Source organism: Plectropomus leopardus, chromosome 4 (assembly GCF_008729295.1).
Source record: "Plectropomus leopardus isolate mb chromosome 4, YSFRI_Pleo_2.0, whole genome shotgun sequence".
NCBI lineage: Eukaryota > Metazoa > Chordata > Actinopteri > Perciformes > Serranidae > Plectropomus > Plectropomus leopardus.
The window spans coordinates 25,442,070-25,457,417 of record NC_056466.1 but is presented as its reverse complement, the minus strand read 5'-3'; the positions used below and the strand labels follow the sequence as shown (position 1 = coordinate 25,457,417).

Here is a 15,348-nt window from a genome sequence, read left to right as displayed (position 1 = left end):
CTCAATGATTCAAGGAAATCATTTACTGCGTGTTCTTTTACACAAAATTTTACATTTTATAATTAATAGACAATTATATTGTAAATAGACATTAAGAGAACCTCTCTCCTCTCCCCTCTTCTCCTGTTTTTTTCATCCTACCATGTCTCTTTGTTTCCTCTCCTTTCCTCTGCTCTGCTCTCCTGTTTATCAGCATCTTTTCTCTCCCTTTTGTCATAACATTGGATTAATCCCCCTGCATTTTCCTTCTCTCCTTTCTCCTGCTCTCTTCCCTTTGTCTCACTTTCCTCCTTTAGGCAGCACACCTCCTCTCCTCCTTCTTCTCTTCTTTCCTTTCTTCCTTCTCTCATCTTCACCATCCTTTCACTTTTCCTTCTCTCTCATCTCCACTGCTCCCTTCTCCTACTTGTCTCCAATCCTCCTTCCAACATCACACCTTGAATTTTCTCCTCTCCACTGCTCCTCTCTCTTCATTTGTCTCATTTTCTCTCCTCTCCTCTCCTCTTTTCTCCTCTCCTCTCCTCTCCACTGCTCTGCTCTTCTCCTTATTCAGAAGGTGTATGACAGATAATAAAAAGCCCTAGTGGTCGGCAGGCGGCGACACCTTATTATGCAGGAGAGGGATGAAGACCATTTGCACCATAAGACAGAAAGAAAGAAAGAAAGAAAGAAAGAAGGAAAGAAAGAAAGTAAGAAAGAAAAAAACAAGGTTCTTTTCAGCTGACCCCAATATATATAATCTACTTATCTATTTTTTTGTACTCACAGTCACAATATGATGCTTTTTCTGCAATATTCATATACATACTGTATTCTGTGCCTCTGTTTGTACACACACACATACACACACACACACACACACACTAAGGCAGCAACCAGCCAGACTTTCTGCTACAGCCTTCCAACAGCCTCTGCATTTAAATCTCTCTCTTGTCTTCAGTGGCAAAGCAGCATTTTCGATTCATCTACTTGATTAGAAGGAGCCTTTACCTCTCCCTTGCTTGCCCTCCTCTCCCTCTCTGTCTCACATACACACACGCACGCACGCACGCACGCACGCACACACACACACACACACACACACACACACACACACACACACCACACTGGTGCGTCAGTCATTGGAATAATATACAGCATAAACCTTCCTTCCTTCTCTCCTCTCGTCTCAACTCTCGCAGCTCTCCTCATCTCCTCTCTTCAGCATTTCTCCCACCATCTCTCTCTCTCTCTCACTCTCTCTGACCCCCCTCTCTCACCCTCTTTCCCTTTTCTTTCGGGGAGAGCTGATATCTCTGGCGGTTTGCCGCATGGAAGTCGCCCAGGCACGGCAGAATATCATCTGTCTTATCCGGACTCCTTCTCTCCAGTTGCCGACCACTGCACGAGCAGACACCAACATCACACTCACATTTCCTGGGATTCAACGGGATATAACTGCATTTATCCGCTGACCGACTGACAGGAGAGTCTAAAAACCCCGGCTTCATTCCTGCAGTGTGGGGGAATATTTTCTCACTCAGATGTAACAACAACAATAACAAAAAAAAGCCGTACCGGATCGTCAAGTGCGCAAAAGCCGCAGCTTGAAACATTACGCACAGACAAATATTTTCTATTTATTTATTCTCTATCCCCTGCACGGACAAATCGGGGACCGGAGGTCGGGGGGTGGGGGGGACTTCCACGGTATGGAGTCCTGATTTAACCAAGCCACCCACCGGGAGGAATGAAACTGAGAAAATCCGTCGCCGTGGTGGAATATTAATAACCTCATCCTGACAATAATTCAAGGGATGTTGCGGCAGAGTTTGGGACTCTAGAGAGCATTTCAACTTTTCTTTACAGAAAAAAACCCCTCTCATCTTCCTCGCCTGTGGGACTTCTATTTTCGTGACTGATTTGCAGCACTTCACTTCTCGATCATGGACCGGTCGACGTCTTTGGATATAGAGGCGCTCAAGGTAAGACGCCGGTGCGCCGCGCACTTATTTCCTGGGGAGAGTTGCAGTCCCCGTTTGGTGGTGGGTGGATGACTGGGTGGCCTGTCGGGTGACTGGGTACGATGGGTGGCTGGTCGGATGGCTGTTATCACTGGGTGGCAGGTTGGACTAATCCGCAGCAGAGTGCCTGGTGATGAAGGGTAAAACTGCTTTCCTTGGTTGGCTGGGTGGCTGGATGGGTGAACGGGTGGCTGTTTGGGCTAGTTGGGTGACCCAACAGCTATAAGATGCTATAGGAGCCGGATGTTAAACGTCTCGAGGTGCAATAACAGGTTTACCACTGTCGGCTCTGGGTTGTTGCATCACGATCCAAGATCATCTCTGGCGCTCTGTCTCTTCATCACACACACATGCACACATCCACACTATTTCTATGTCGGTTCGGGAATAAAGAGAGAGGGAGAGAGGGGCAGTGTGTATGTCAGTATTCGGAGCGTGGGGTGAATTTCAATATGCTTTGCTTGCACAGAGAGTTGTTGCAGGGAGCTGCTGTGGGCGTCGGTGGGACGCGGGGAAGGATTTTCCCGACGGGGCTGCATCTTTGTGCAGAAGGTAGAAAATTAAGAGACAGAGCAGTGGGGTGAAGGGGCACATCTGACGCTGTTTGGATATCTCCTCAATTTATTTCAATTTCAGTGTAATGTGCATTACCTGTTTAAAAGTGAAGTCTCTTTTCTAACTGTCCAGACAAAAATAAATATTGGAACTCTGTGCGCTTGTGCAGGCGGACTTGTGTGCAGGCTACGTGCCAGTGTGCCTAGTCCTGAATGTGTGTGTGGACTGGGGGGGATCTGGGTCGCTGTTATTACAGCTCTTCCCTCTCTATCTGGGAAAGAGTTTTGTCCCAACCTCCCAACCTCCATCATGTGGATGTCATGTCAATGGGAAGAGCTAAATTGAGCATCAATGATATAGGCAGGCAAATGATGTTCAGATAAAGATATAGCCTATACAGGTGTGTGTATAATGGAATAGGTTATCTTGCATGAACACTGAAAAATCCATTTGGGGAGCCAGGGGAGCATTCCGCACCTGTTCCCTCTCTACCAATAGTTTGGAAATGTACTCAAATCACTCATTCCTTAAACATTCATTCATCACTCAAATTTTATTTGTAGAATAAAGCTATATAAGATGTTTGAATGTTTTTGTATTTATGTGTGGTTGCATTAGTGTCCGTGCACTTCTAGTATATTGCCACATAAAGCCACGGAAAGCCTGGATAATGTTGTTTATTTCAGCACTGTAATAAAACCTGTTACGAACAGAAAAAAACACGAGTCCCTCAAAGGAATTGTTAAGAATAAAGAGCACACATTGTAGAAGTATTTTAGTGATACCATTAGCAATAATAAGCCAAAAGGTTCGTGCAGGTCACTATCAGTACAGACATTAAATGCCACATGCTGTACTGTAATAATGTCACACTTTCATCAGGGAACAGGAAATGTGGGTGGAAATGTCCGTTTCCTATGTATCGCCGCTGTTACAGATAATCAGCGATTGGATAAATCAGCAAATCGATGAGATTCCCCAGGGGTTTGACATTTCAAGTAGCATTTTATGTGATCACATTTCTGAGAGGGAGACCTCTATACTGCCCTAATGCAGCGCTCCAAATATACTTTGACTCTGCTGGCCGGTCACAGATTTCAAAGATGGAAATTGACATTCTGATTTTAAAAAATGACCTTAACTGTAAGCCAATGAACTTGACCTGTAGAGCTGTGAGTATTGGTGTTTTGTTCCATGTATGAGCTGTCTGATCTTTTCTGATGTCATGTTTGTATGTGTTTAAATTTGTGATTAAATTTATAATTGCAGCATATTATATCAAAGAGTTTAACATGCACCAAAATGAGAGTAAATAGAGTACATATCTTGCATTTAGTTTAACATAATTTATCTCGTCATTAATAATGTACTGTGAGTTTAAAATAAGGCTCTGGACCTTTTCAAAATTAGAGTTGAGTTACCCATTTTTCATCTTTAAAAGCTCTTCATGCTTGTGTCATGTTTGAGTGGACTACACAAGGAAACGTTAGGAACACTAAGTTTTGCTGCAGTATCTTTTTGGCTTGTTTTTGGCAGTTTGTAATAAGCTTTAAGGAAAATGTGTTTTTCATTGACAGAAAGGGACTGTCTATTTCCTGTCATGATTTTAATGTGCATGCAACACCAGCCTCAGGTAGCCAGCTGGAAGCAGATAGGTAACTGTGGGGCACAGGAGACTATTATGGGAGCAATGTAAAAAAATAAAATAAAAATAGAATTCCTGTAGTTTTAAATATTTTTTTCCATAATTTGTCATACATGAAAAGACCCAAATGAACACAGTAAGCAGACTGTTTGATAACTGTATGCAGATTATTTAAACAGTGTTTTAAATGATTCTTTCAAAGCCTTTTGCATCATATAAGCGGCTGATAACTGTAACCATGAGCATTGTGGTTTCCACTGTGTGTATAGTTTAACAGGATGCATTGCCAAACAAAACCTTACAACGCCAACATTATGATATGTTAAAGCAAAATTCCAGAAATGTTCAACCTGTGTTCGTGTTCTCATATTTGTGGCCACAATGCTAACTTTGCACTCGTCGCTTCTATTGCAGAGATTTGGGAAAGGCTCTCGAAGAAATGTTCAGGGAAAGCAACACATGACTCTTAAAGCCTTCCAAGTATAGACACTTGCCTTTGAGTACGAATAAAAGTAAACATACAAATTAGCCCCTGGCTTAGCTATTGATGCTAACTGCAGGTAGTAACTGTATTTTCTGAATCCCTACAATGAAGGCAGTGAGTGAAAACAAATGATGCCCCATAGCCATAACAGCTATAAGTACTTAATTAACATCCAAGATGAAAAACTTTGCTTTAAAATACAATGAAAGCATGTTACGGTTTGATGAGTGATTGCACATTAAGTGTTGTTGGGTTATACCTCCAAATTCGAAGAATATTGCCATTCTACATTTTTGAACAAGTAAAAAGTCAACATTATTGTTGAAATACCCTCAGCTGTGGACCCCAATAACGGCCTTTCAACCCCAAAGTATCACTGGGTGGCCAACAGTCAGATCTCAACCTTGGCAGTATTAATCCATCACTTTGACCAACGAGTTTAAAGAATTTCCATCCACTTCCACCAGTCCATCTATCTGTCCATCTGCTGGTTGTTTTTTGCAGAGCTGCTGTCAAATCCTTGGCAAAGCTGACGATCCCAGAGTCCTAGTTCATTGGTAGTTGGCACGCAAATGTGCACACACACACACAAACACACATACACACACACACACACACACAGTCTCCTTCAGCGCTCTTCATTTGAAGTGAAGGTTGAAAATGCGTGTGTTTGTTTGTGTTGGTATAGCCATGTTTATCTATGCTTGTAAGTGTCAGTCCTTCACAACCCAACATACTTTTAAGTACACTGTATGTGGGGATTAATGTAAATCAATACAGTGTCCTCTCAAGTATAGCAGAACTGTGTGTTTGTGTGTGAGAAAGCGTACAGGTTCCAGTTTGCTGGCCAGCTGGCCTCTCGAACTTTTGAAAGTAAACTGGAGACAAACAGACACACACACACACAGCAATCCAATCTAATGGAAAGCCAAGGTTTTTTTCAGTTAGTCAAGTGTATGCGTCTGAGTGTGTGTGCCTCCAAGAGCAATCACAGGAAATGAACAGCGAACAAGGACAACACTGGGACATTGGGAAGTCACTGCATTATATCAAATATACAAGTGGTATAAGTGTGTGTGTGTGTGTGTGTGTGTGTGAGTGTGAGTGTGTGTGTGTGTGTGTCTCTCGATTTGACCAAAGACCTATCTGCTTGTAAATCAGTGCAGGTTTCAATATCAATGGAGCAGTTTAAGTGCTATTGATCTTTAGTAATAGCTGCACCATAAATTATATGCAGTATAATAAAGGCAGTCAGATTGAATTTGACCCACTAGATCAGAGGCTCTCAACTTGTAACAGGAACGGGTACTGAAAAGCCTGGAGTAGTTCAATTTTGGGAGTGCTACATCAAAAGTATAATTTAACCCTGATGTAAACAGACAAGACCAAGCAGAAGAAATCCATACTTTATGGCATTATCGTGCCATAGCAAGACACAAGATATTGAGTTGACTGGTCACCTTGATAGGCAAAAACCTCACAACATTTAAGGTCCTTTGACAATTTTCTAGCCAAATAAAAATTAAAGACCCATAAATAGAATAAGTCCTCTAAATTGTGGTTGGCTGGCTGACAATGTGGCAGCTAGTCCAGACATATTTTTCAGATCCTTTCACTTATTCATGAGCCAACTAGATTTTCAAAATAGAGCACAACCTCCGATTGATGGTTAGTTACCTGCCAAAGTGGCTGGCAAAGTAAACCAACTTATGGTACTAGCTTCAGCCAGAATGAACCAGCATTTGCATGGTGGCTGCTTTCCCACCCTGGTTGCACTCTTTCACACAACCCCATTTGGTAACCACCCAGTGCAGCCACAGTTTTGCATTTCTGGCCACTGAGCAGCTCAATTGGAGCAATTGGGGGTTCAGTGCCTCTTCCAAGGGCACTTCAACAGTAGCTGCTGAGGGATGGGAGAACATTACTCATTCATTTAAGCCAGCCAGCCCCCAAGCCTGCATCTCTAACCTTCAGGCAAGCACAATTCCTCATCTGTGTATTAGCAGGCACCAGTTCAGTTTAACCATCTCACGCACGAACATAAACCATGCATGAACTGATGACTTAGTGAGCTGCAGTGTTAAATACATTATATTTTGGTGACAGTTATGTTTGTTAAAGCTTCCAGTGTGGCAGCTGCACAAATTGAAAAGTGGCCACCTCGCTCCAAGCCAAACAGACTCCATTTCTGTTACAGTGGCACCTTCCCAAACATCTGCATGTGAAAACCATAGCAGATAGGCTATGATGTATTAGGTTTACCCAGGGTGATGTCTCATTAATAACAAAGCCTTTACAGTGCCAAATGATTGCACAGCTGTCTTTTGATAGACAGCCACATGAGTTTAACTACTTGGCAGTTTCTCAGCCTTTGGGATGCGACACCATATGGGTTTACCTAATATGCAGATAAACCGTAGAAAACTTTAAGACTCATATATTTATATAATGTATATCTGTGTTGATTATTATTTAAAATGAATAGATTGAACAGGTTGGATACGATCTACCTTAATAAATCTTTTGGATGTCCCTCAATACTAATTGCAAAATGTTGAATAAATAATGCCATTTCAAAGTAATGGCATTTTAAGAACCAAATATGTATTGCCGTGGTCAGGACAATATTGGAACTTAATAAGCTATCTTAGACCAACATCATGCCTAATGTGGTTCATTGACATATACAGCAGTCCACAGCAATCTGAAGATCAGTGTGATACAGGCTCCTGGCCAGTGTATAAAGTTACAATATGTTTTCATTCAAGGTGACAATGCTATTGCAGTAGCAGTTGTAGCACAGGAGGAACTGTTAAGCTTAGTTCACAATGCACAACTTTCATAGTCAACAGATTGTGTTCACACAACATACTGTAATCTGTAGTCTTAAAGTCTTTGCAGGTTTCACACTACTTGACTGACCGGAGGTCTGGTCACCCACTACAACATCTTTCACTAGGAGGAATCCCGGACCAGTTTGTCATGTGATGCATGAGGAAAATCATGCATCTTGTCGAATATCAGGGCTTAAGTTGTGAGGTGTGAACTAAGCATTAGTCACCAGCTATGGTTGCAATATAAGGGTGATTTAGTTTGTTATTTATCTACATACTTACAATGAAACAAACATTTCAGACTGATAAATGTTCTTCCTTTCCTTTCAACAGCTTTCAGCTGATACCCTCTTTTTCATTTATATTGATCATTCAAATTGAAAATCTTTTGGTTGCTGTTCTCCAAAGAAAAGAAAAATGAAGAGACTTAACATATTCCTTCCCAAGCAGCACTTGTTACTGCCACAACTGTATTTATCATGGGCACTAGTGGCAGGCATCTGTAACTCTGAAAGCTGGTCCTTCGATTTGTCATGCAGAAGTGCATCCTTGTCCAGATGGTGAGACTGAACAAATGTAACATTCAGGGGGTTTACTATGCTGAAGGAGCACGGCAAGACACTGAGAATGTTTGATCTTGTGTTGATCATACCCCCTTAAGAGCTGCAGAACAGCCTGAACCCAATTTTGAACAAGTTAAGGACAGTCTGTGCAGTCTTGAAACTTTGAGTTGAAGTGGTCAGACAAAATGCCCTTATAGTAAGGGCAAGGTTGAATGGGAAGCTGTCCTTTCCTCTAGGCTTTCTTACACTTTCTTTAATCGCTCAACCCTTTGATTCACTCTGTCTTATACACACACACACACACACACACGCACAGGCACACAGCCTGGAGCATGTGCATATAATACTCAAGGTAAGTTGCCAAGTCCAGTAGTCAGTCACCTTCTTTGTCCACATCAGTCCATTTTTCAGGTAATTAGCTGCTCCTTGCAGAAAGGCCACCTCCATTACACAGTTAGTATATGTGTGTGTGTACGTGTGCACACACGCGCATGCTTGTATTAAATGAGAAAAACAAGCGTAAGTTTCCTTCTTTAAAATATATCCTGTATTTATGTGTGTGTGTTTTGTGTGTGCGTGTGTGTCAAGTAGCATTGTTGAAAGGTCTAATAGCTAGCGGGCTACTGTTGGCCTTCTAAAGGTTAACTTACAGTATTTAGACTGTGTGTGTGCATGCATAAATATGTGTGTGATAGCAATTTTGTCATGTTTGCTGAGCAACAGAATGAAGTAATTCACACTGTGGGACCCCTCACCTCCGCACTGCTTGAAAGAGTGTGTTTTCTGTCTGTGTGTGAGCTCCCTACCACTCCAAATAATGAAGTAGCTAAAGGTAAATCTAACCACAACATTTTGGGAATTAATATCATTTGCTCTCTTCGTGGAGTTAGATGGAAAGTTTCGGATCAGTTTACTCTCTGTGTGTTGGCTCTGTGAGTTTCTCTGTGACATGTTTAGCTTAGTTTAGCCTAAAGAATAGAAACAGAGGGAAAATGCCAGCCTGGCTCCATCAAAAGAGCCCGCTAACAACTTCACCATGTATGCGTTAAAACATGTAGCAATACAAGTGAGACCTTTAAGTGCCTTAAAAATGAAAAATTATCATAATTTCACTTAAGTATTCACCAACAAACAACAGATGGGCCTGGTGACCTAATGTAGCATCTAAGAAGTCCTGTCCTGGTTTTGCAGTCACCAGTTTTTCCCATTTTCCCATTTTATAACTTAACCCAGCTAAGATGTTTTTGCTGGCTTGCTGACTAACAAGCTATATCATGTAACAAGTACATTTTGGACCTGTTTGAAACCTTGTGTTTTGTGGCAGAGGCTATTATTTTTCTCCATTTCCAAACTGAAGTAAACTAAAATATGGCCTTGACCTGCTGTAAACTCTCTGTGTACTGAAAGAGCAAGTCAGTCATCCAACTCAAGTCAGTCATCCAACTCTTGGTAAGGTGTATTTCCCAAAATGTTCCAAATAGCCGGTAAAGGCTTGTGACAGACAAACAGACAAACATGCACACAAGCACACATGCACACAAGCAGCTTGTTCTCATTCCCAGGGTGTCAAATACCAATGCTCTATCAGACCTCTTAATGAGACGCACTAGACTTTTAACGAACGCTGAGAGCAACTGACTTGGAATAAAGAGCGAGAAAGTCTACGGAAGTTGGAAGGGAGGAGAGGTGCATTGATTGCTCTGTGCGTCACTACAAGATGCCAAGGGGTACGACAAAGAGTCCGTATTTGATGACTCTGGAAAAACAACAGATGGCTTTTAATAATTTTTGACAAGCACACATGGCAGAACTAAAATGATAATGACAGTAAATTAGAAAACAGTTAATTGTTAGAAGGATGCATTAACATCCTTCCATATGTCAGTCATTAATTTACAAAAAAATGTGCAATCCAACAAAGAGCATTTTCAATTATTGCTCTTTGTTTTTAGGACCTCCGCATCCATGAAATTAATTTCTTGAAACTTGCTGTAGGCTACTTACAATATTAAATGTGAGTCTAAGAGTGTGTGTGTTAGAGATGCACTGAATATTTTATATGTGGTATCCGTATTGTGCAGCGTTTGTTTTTTTCCCACAACTGATAGTGGTTGTCTTTAATTGGTTTACTTTCTAATTACTTTAGAAAGGAACGTGGGTGGTGGTGATCTTGATGGACATTTCGATATAATTTGCAAAGGGTAAGTACCGTCCTGAATTTTGTTTTTATACAGACTTTTGCAAAAATAGAGATTGGCATGTGATGCTTATCAACCCAGGTCCTTGAAGAACTAGGTGGGCAATCATGTTATTATTGGGGGCTGGATAGCCTACAGTTAGTTTGGCATAAGTCAGCACCCACAGAACAGATGCCTAATGTGACATCAGCTGGTTTAGTCTTTAAAACAATATAACAGCATGTATCATCCATTACTAGTGGATTTACAACTCTTTAAATCATAAAGGTCAAAATTTATTTGGTGAAATTTGATGGTGACTGGCAAAAAAATGCAGATTCCCAGCTAACTTGGTCGAATGGATTATATACCAGATGGGTGCCGTGAAAATCCTATGGGCGCAGGCAGGTGGTGCATTAAGCAGCAGGTGTGAGAGGGGGTTGTGATGTTGAGAAAACAGGCCTGTGCAGACCACTAACCTACATGCCATCTATTACCATTATTAGTATAATGTCTAAAAGACTTGGGGAGTCAAAGCGAAGGTTAATGAGCTGCGGGCTGAATAGGGCAAATTGAATTATTTTCAAGGAATACTGGCACTGCCAGGCCGATGTTTTACAGAAACCAGCGAGTGCTGCCAGTTAGGCTGTGTGCTCTGCAAGTAAATGGTGTTGGAAGATAAACACACTTTGCATGAAATTACATGGTGGACACTGGCTACATTTAAGTAGAATTTAATCATGCATCTGAGATGTTTCAGGGACAGGGGCAGAATCCTCTGAGTCACTATTACTAATATAGAGACCTTTATTATTAAATTATAGCAAGGGAAGGTGCGTGTGTGTGTGTGTGTGTGTGTGTGTGTGTGTGTGTGTGAGTGCGTGTGGGTGCACTGGTCCACAGTACCTGGGGACGTGGAGGCAGAGTGGACTGTAGAGGTGTTTTGTAAGCGGAGAGAAAACAGGATGGTGTTGAACTTGGCCCTGGGGGAGCTTCAGGGTCCACATCACTGTACAGTGGTTATAGTTACATACACACACATAGTCCTGCAGACCATCACTAAATGCTAATAATACCTTGCGGGGAAAAATATGTGTGGATGCATTAACATATAACCCTCTGCGTCCACACACAGATAGAGGAAAAAGCACAAACACATGTTTGCTTCAGGCATATTTACTTTGCACCTTGGCCCCAGATTGCCACTCATGGCAGTAATCGCACACACATGCACGCGCGCACACACACACATACACACACACACACGTTCCCAGTCTTCGCATTGACTGATGCTTCACCTCTCTACCTGCCACTCAACATTTCCTCTGTAAGCCTCAGGGTGTGTGTGACCAGTGTTCATGTGTTTTTTATGCATGTTAGCCTTTCATTTCCCATGTTAGCCAACCTTGACTCGAAGAAATGCTTTGTCCATTCTGACATACAGTTGCAGCTCCATAGTCCCTCTTGCACTGATGTCATTTTGATGCATATAGTCGGTGAGAGCAAGCAAATGTGTTTCCAGAGCTACTGTATGAGTAACTCCACTTATATATACAGTAATTCAGTAGCAAATCATATAGCACTATACTGTCTTTATGGCAAATTAGAGCCTATATAATGCATCCAGTGTTGCAGAGTATGCTCCTGCTGCATTTTCACATTATGATTGTTCTACTTGTTATCCCCACAGTCTTGGTTTGAGTTTCCCTGCTGTCACTCAGTATGCTAGTTTTTCCAGTTCCGACAGTGTATGTGGGTGGGCTCAGCTCCAGCCCTTTAAGTGGCATCTCCATACTCTCTGTCCCAGCAGAAGCAAAATAGCTACAACTACAACAATAATAATAAACCACTGTACACTTTTGGAGAGGATATGAGTTTCCTTTTGTGACCTGGTTGAAATGTTTGCTGAAGTGCTGGCTGGAGGTGTGTGTATTATTGCTTTAATAAACCAGTTACCCAAATCTGTCATTTCAGCTTGGCATTTGGAGGAAATGTGGATTAAGTTGGCCTATGGTTACAGCTGCGGTAGGCAAGATTTTGATATGCAATTACAGCCACCCTGCTCGCCTAAATCACAACGTAGTGCTGCAGCGGAGAATAGCTGAATGAATAAAAACTTGAGAGTAAAATACAAGCCGTCACAGTGCTCACAGCAGTGAGCGAGCTCTCCAAACAGAGGAAGGGTGGCTCAGCAGCACTATATCTGTTTTCTCAATTATTTGGTATTCTGGGTTTGGTGAAGTTAACCTAAATCATACAGCAATCCTAGGTATAGTTAGACCGCCATTTGGAGCTTTAAGTTATCCAGTTAAAATCCAGATAGAGTATGCAGACAGTATCATTCATCTGTCACTTTTCCTGCACATCACTTTATCTTGTCACAAGAAGAAGTAATGTATGTGCTAAATCTGTTGGACTGCTTATAAAAAAATTTATCACCAGAATCATATTAAATGCCATCTTAGATGTCAGTATTTCTCTATGAGTCTACAGGAATGCTTGGCTACTAAATGCTAACATCAGCATGACAGCATGGAATGTGAATGTCATAAATTTTTCATCCTGAAGGTTGCATGAAAGTCTGTACATTTCATGGCAAGTCATCCAGTTGTTGAGGTATTTCATCCAAAACCACAACCTCATGGTGGGGCTAGAAGTAAAGTTAGGGTACCACTTAAGTCAATAGGACTCATTCCCTGGGCTTTGTGGAGATCTGGGACTCCCAAAAAAAAAAGATTTTTCAGCTGGGAGCATTGCCTTACGTCTGGCGTTGTGTGGCCATTGTGGATCCTTATCGGCTCACACTGGGTCGTCTCATCAGTTTTTCACTAGCAAAGGTTGCTTATTTGCCTAATCTTTGCCTTAACCCCAAGATTCAACCTACCACATTCAGTTTCTGAAGAAACACTTACAAGGCATACTATCGTTATCCATGTCCTTAGGTGAGAAAATATATGAAGTGTAGCACAACATCAGCAATATATTCTGTATGCCTTCACACTAGACATGCATCACATATATTGATCTGTTGTTTGTGTGCATTATTCACTCCAGTTTGCCTAATTTCCCCAACTTTAGAAGTAAAATTAGTCCATATGTTGCCACTCAGTCCAACTTCTCATTTTCCTCCAACCAAATAATTTAGGAGTTTTGTTCTGCTTTCCAAAAAAGGTGCAGAGAGGTTATGATATAAAGTATGAACATGCATTCTTGGCTGGGATAGTCACATAGCTTGCTGAAGTGTGTACTGCTGTGTCACGCAACATCCATCCAAGTGAAAGGATTACAAAAGTCAGTATCCCACTGGGAACATGGATGTCTGTGCAAACTTGTCATTGTCAATGTCAATCCATCCAATAGCTGTTGAGTCATTTCAGTCTGGACCAAAGTGGTGGACAGACCAACCCGACACTGCCAACTCTAATGACATGCCCCTAGGTTGGCTAAAAAAACCTTATCTACAAGAATCGATACAGCTGTAAATGTGATCATATATGGTGATACTGATAAGGTGTAGCAACAGGTTGTCATGAACAAATGTGACCATAGAAAATGGTCATTGCTCATCAGTGGGTGAGATATTTCAATATTTTTGTGCCAATTCAGGACATCTGCATTGGAATGGTGCATGAACTTGATTTCAATATTCGTGATCAAGGCTCATGGCTACAATCATCCTCGATTTTTCAAATTGGTTGATTGCTTGCATGTAACAACGGTATTATCTATTGCACCGTGTCTGACAATCAAATGCTTATATCAGCTGGCCTGCTGACATGCTGCATAAATTGTAAATATTGCAACTTCAAACTATATTTGCTAGCAGTCAATCTATACCTTCTGTATGACAGTTCCTTGAAAGATTGCAGCTGCAACTTTTGGGTTTCATCTATATGAGCCTTTCCTTCTGCTTTTCCTCTAAGTCCCTTTGAGACAAGGTAATAATTTTGTCCCTGACCATAAGACTTCATTTCATTCGCAGCCCAAATCCATGCCCCTGCCACAAGCCTTTTCACTATATATGGAGTATTAGACTTTAATATGCGGTGTATCCCACCATGAAGGGACATTTACATTTGTCATTATGTGCACTGCCGCAGGCTATGTCCCCCTGTCCAGCAATGACAAGTTAATAGACTGCTTTGCCCCGGGGCTAAACAGGGACTTACATCCATTATTAATCTCAGTCATTTAACTCTCCTCAAATTGCCATGATCATTTGGAGATTATTGCAATATGACTCAATTTGTCAACAACATTATAGTTTGAAATTGAATTATGCTATAATGACAAGGTAATCATGATGTTGTAATTATTACCTGATCCTGCGATGACAGGTTAATGATCACCTGTGTTTTTGTCACTTACACAAATCAATGCCTCCTTATTGTGGCTATATTGCAAACAGAGGCTGATTAAGCAGGGTTATTTAAAACACGGATTATAAATGAAGCTGAATGTTTTTAGCTGCAGGGGCACATTTACCTTCCTTTCCATTGATATGTATAGTCTATAAACTGAAATATATTTAATGACTGTAGTGTAATATTGAATTTGGGAAGTTTTATTATAAACCAAATTAAATTAGAATAATTTTGCGTTGTTGTAATCTGACTAAGCACACTATTTTACTTATTTCCAACCAAAGATTTTGAAGGAAAAGTCCAAAGAGTTCACCCTTAATCTATGTTAATGACATGTGATATACACATAACTCAAGGCAGTGTCGAACCATTTTCACCCCCCTGTTTCCTCAACCTCCAACTCACACATGTGGCACTTTATTCCCCCAATAACATTTAGTTTGTCATTTCCCTGCAGCAAGCCAGCTATCATGTGCCCCCAGCCCGGCTATCAGTTACAGAGACTGTGGAAGTGACACTGGAATGACAGGCTAATATTCGTCTTTTCAGCCGCCATCTTGTCCTGTCTGTCACTATGCAAGCCGCAGCCTCTGCTGCCACTCATGACATGAAGTCAGCTCAAGATCACAGTCAAAGGAAATATTAGGTGGGAGTAAATTTTTTTTGCCTTGGTGATAATTTACCATGATTCCACTGTCAACGAGGGGGAGAAGCCAATCCAAT

The 15,348-nt window shown here is 41.4% G+C and overlaps 1 protein-coding gene across 1 annotated transcript in view; it reads left to right on the top strand.

The window, feature by feature from the left end:
- Nucleotides 1-1,809: 1,809 nt before the first annotated feature.
- Nucleotides 1,810-15,348, top strand: part of LOC121942392 (zeta-sarcoglycan) — a 404,536-nt gene continuing 390,997 nt past the window's right edge. Inside the window, exon 1 of the mRNA XM_042485586.1 lies at nucleotides 1,810-1,964. Within this exon, the coding sequence (XP_042341520.1) occupies nucleotides 1,926-1,964 (39 nt within the window). The 5' untranslated portion in view covers nucleotides 1,810-1,925. The remainder of the gene's footprint in view (nucleotides 1,965-15,348) is intronic.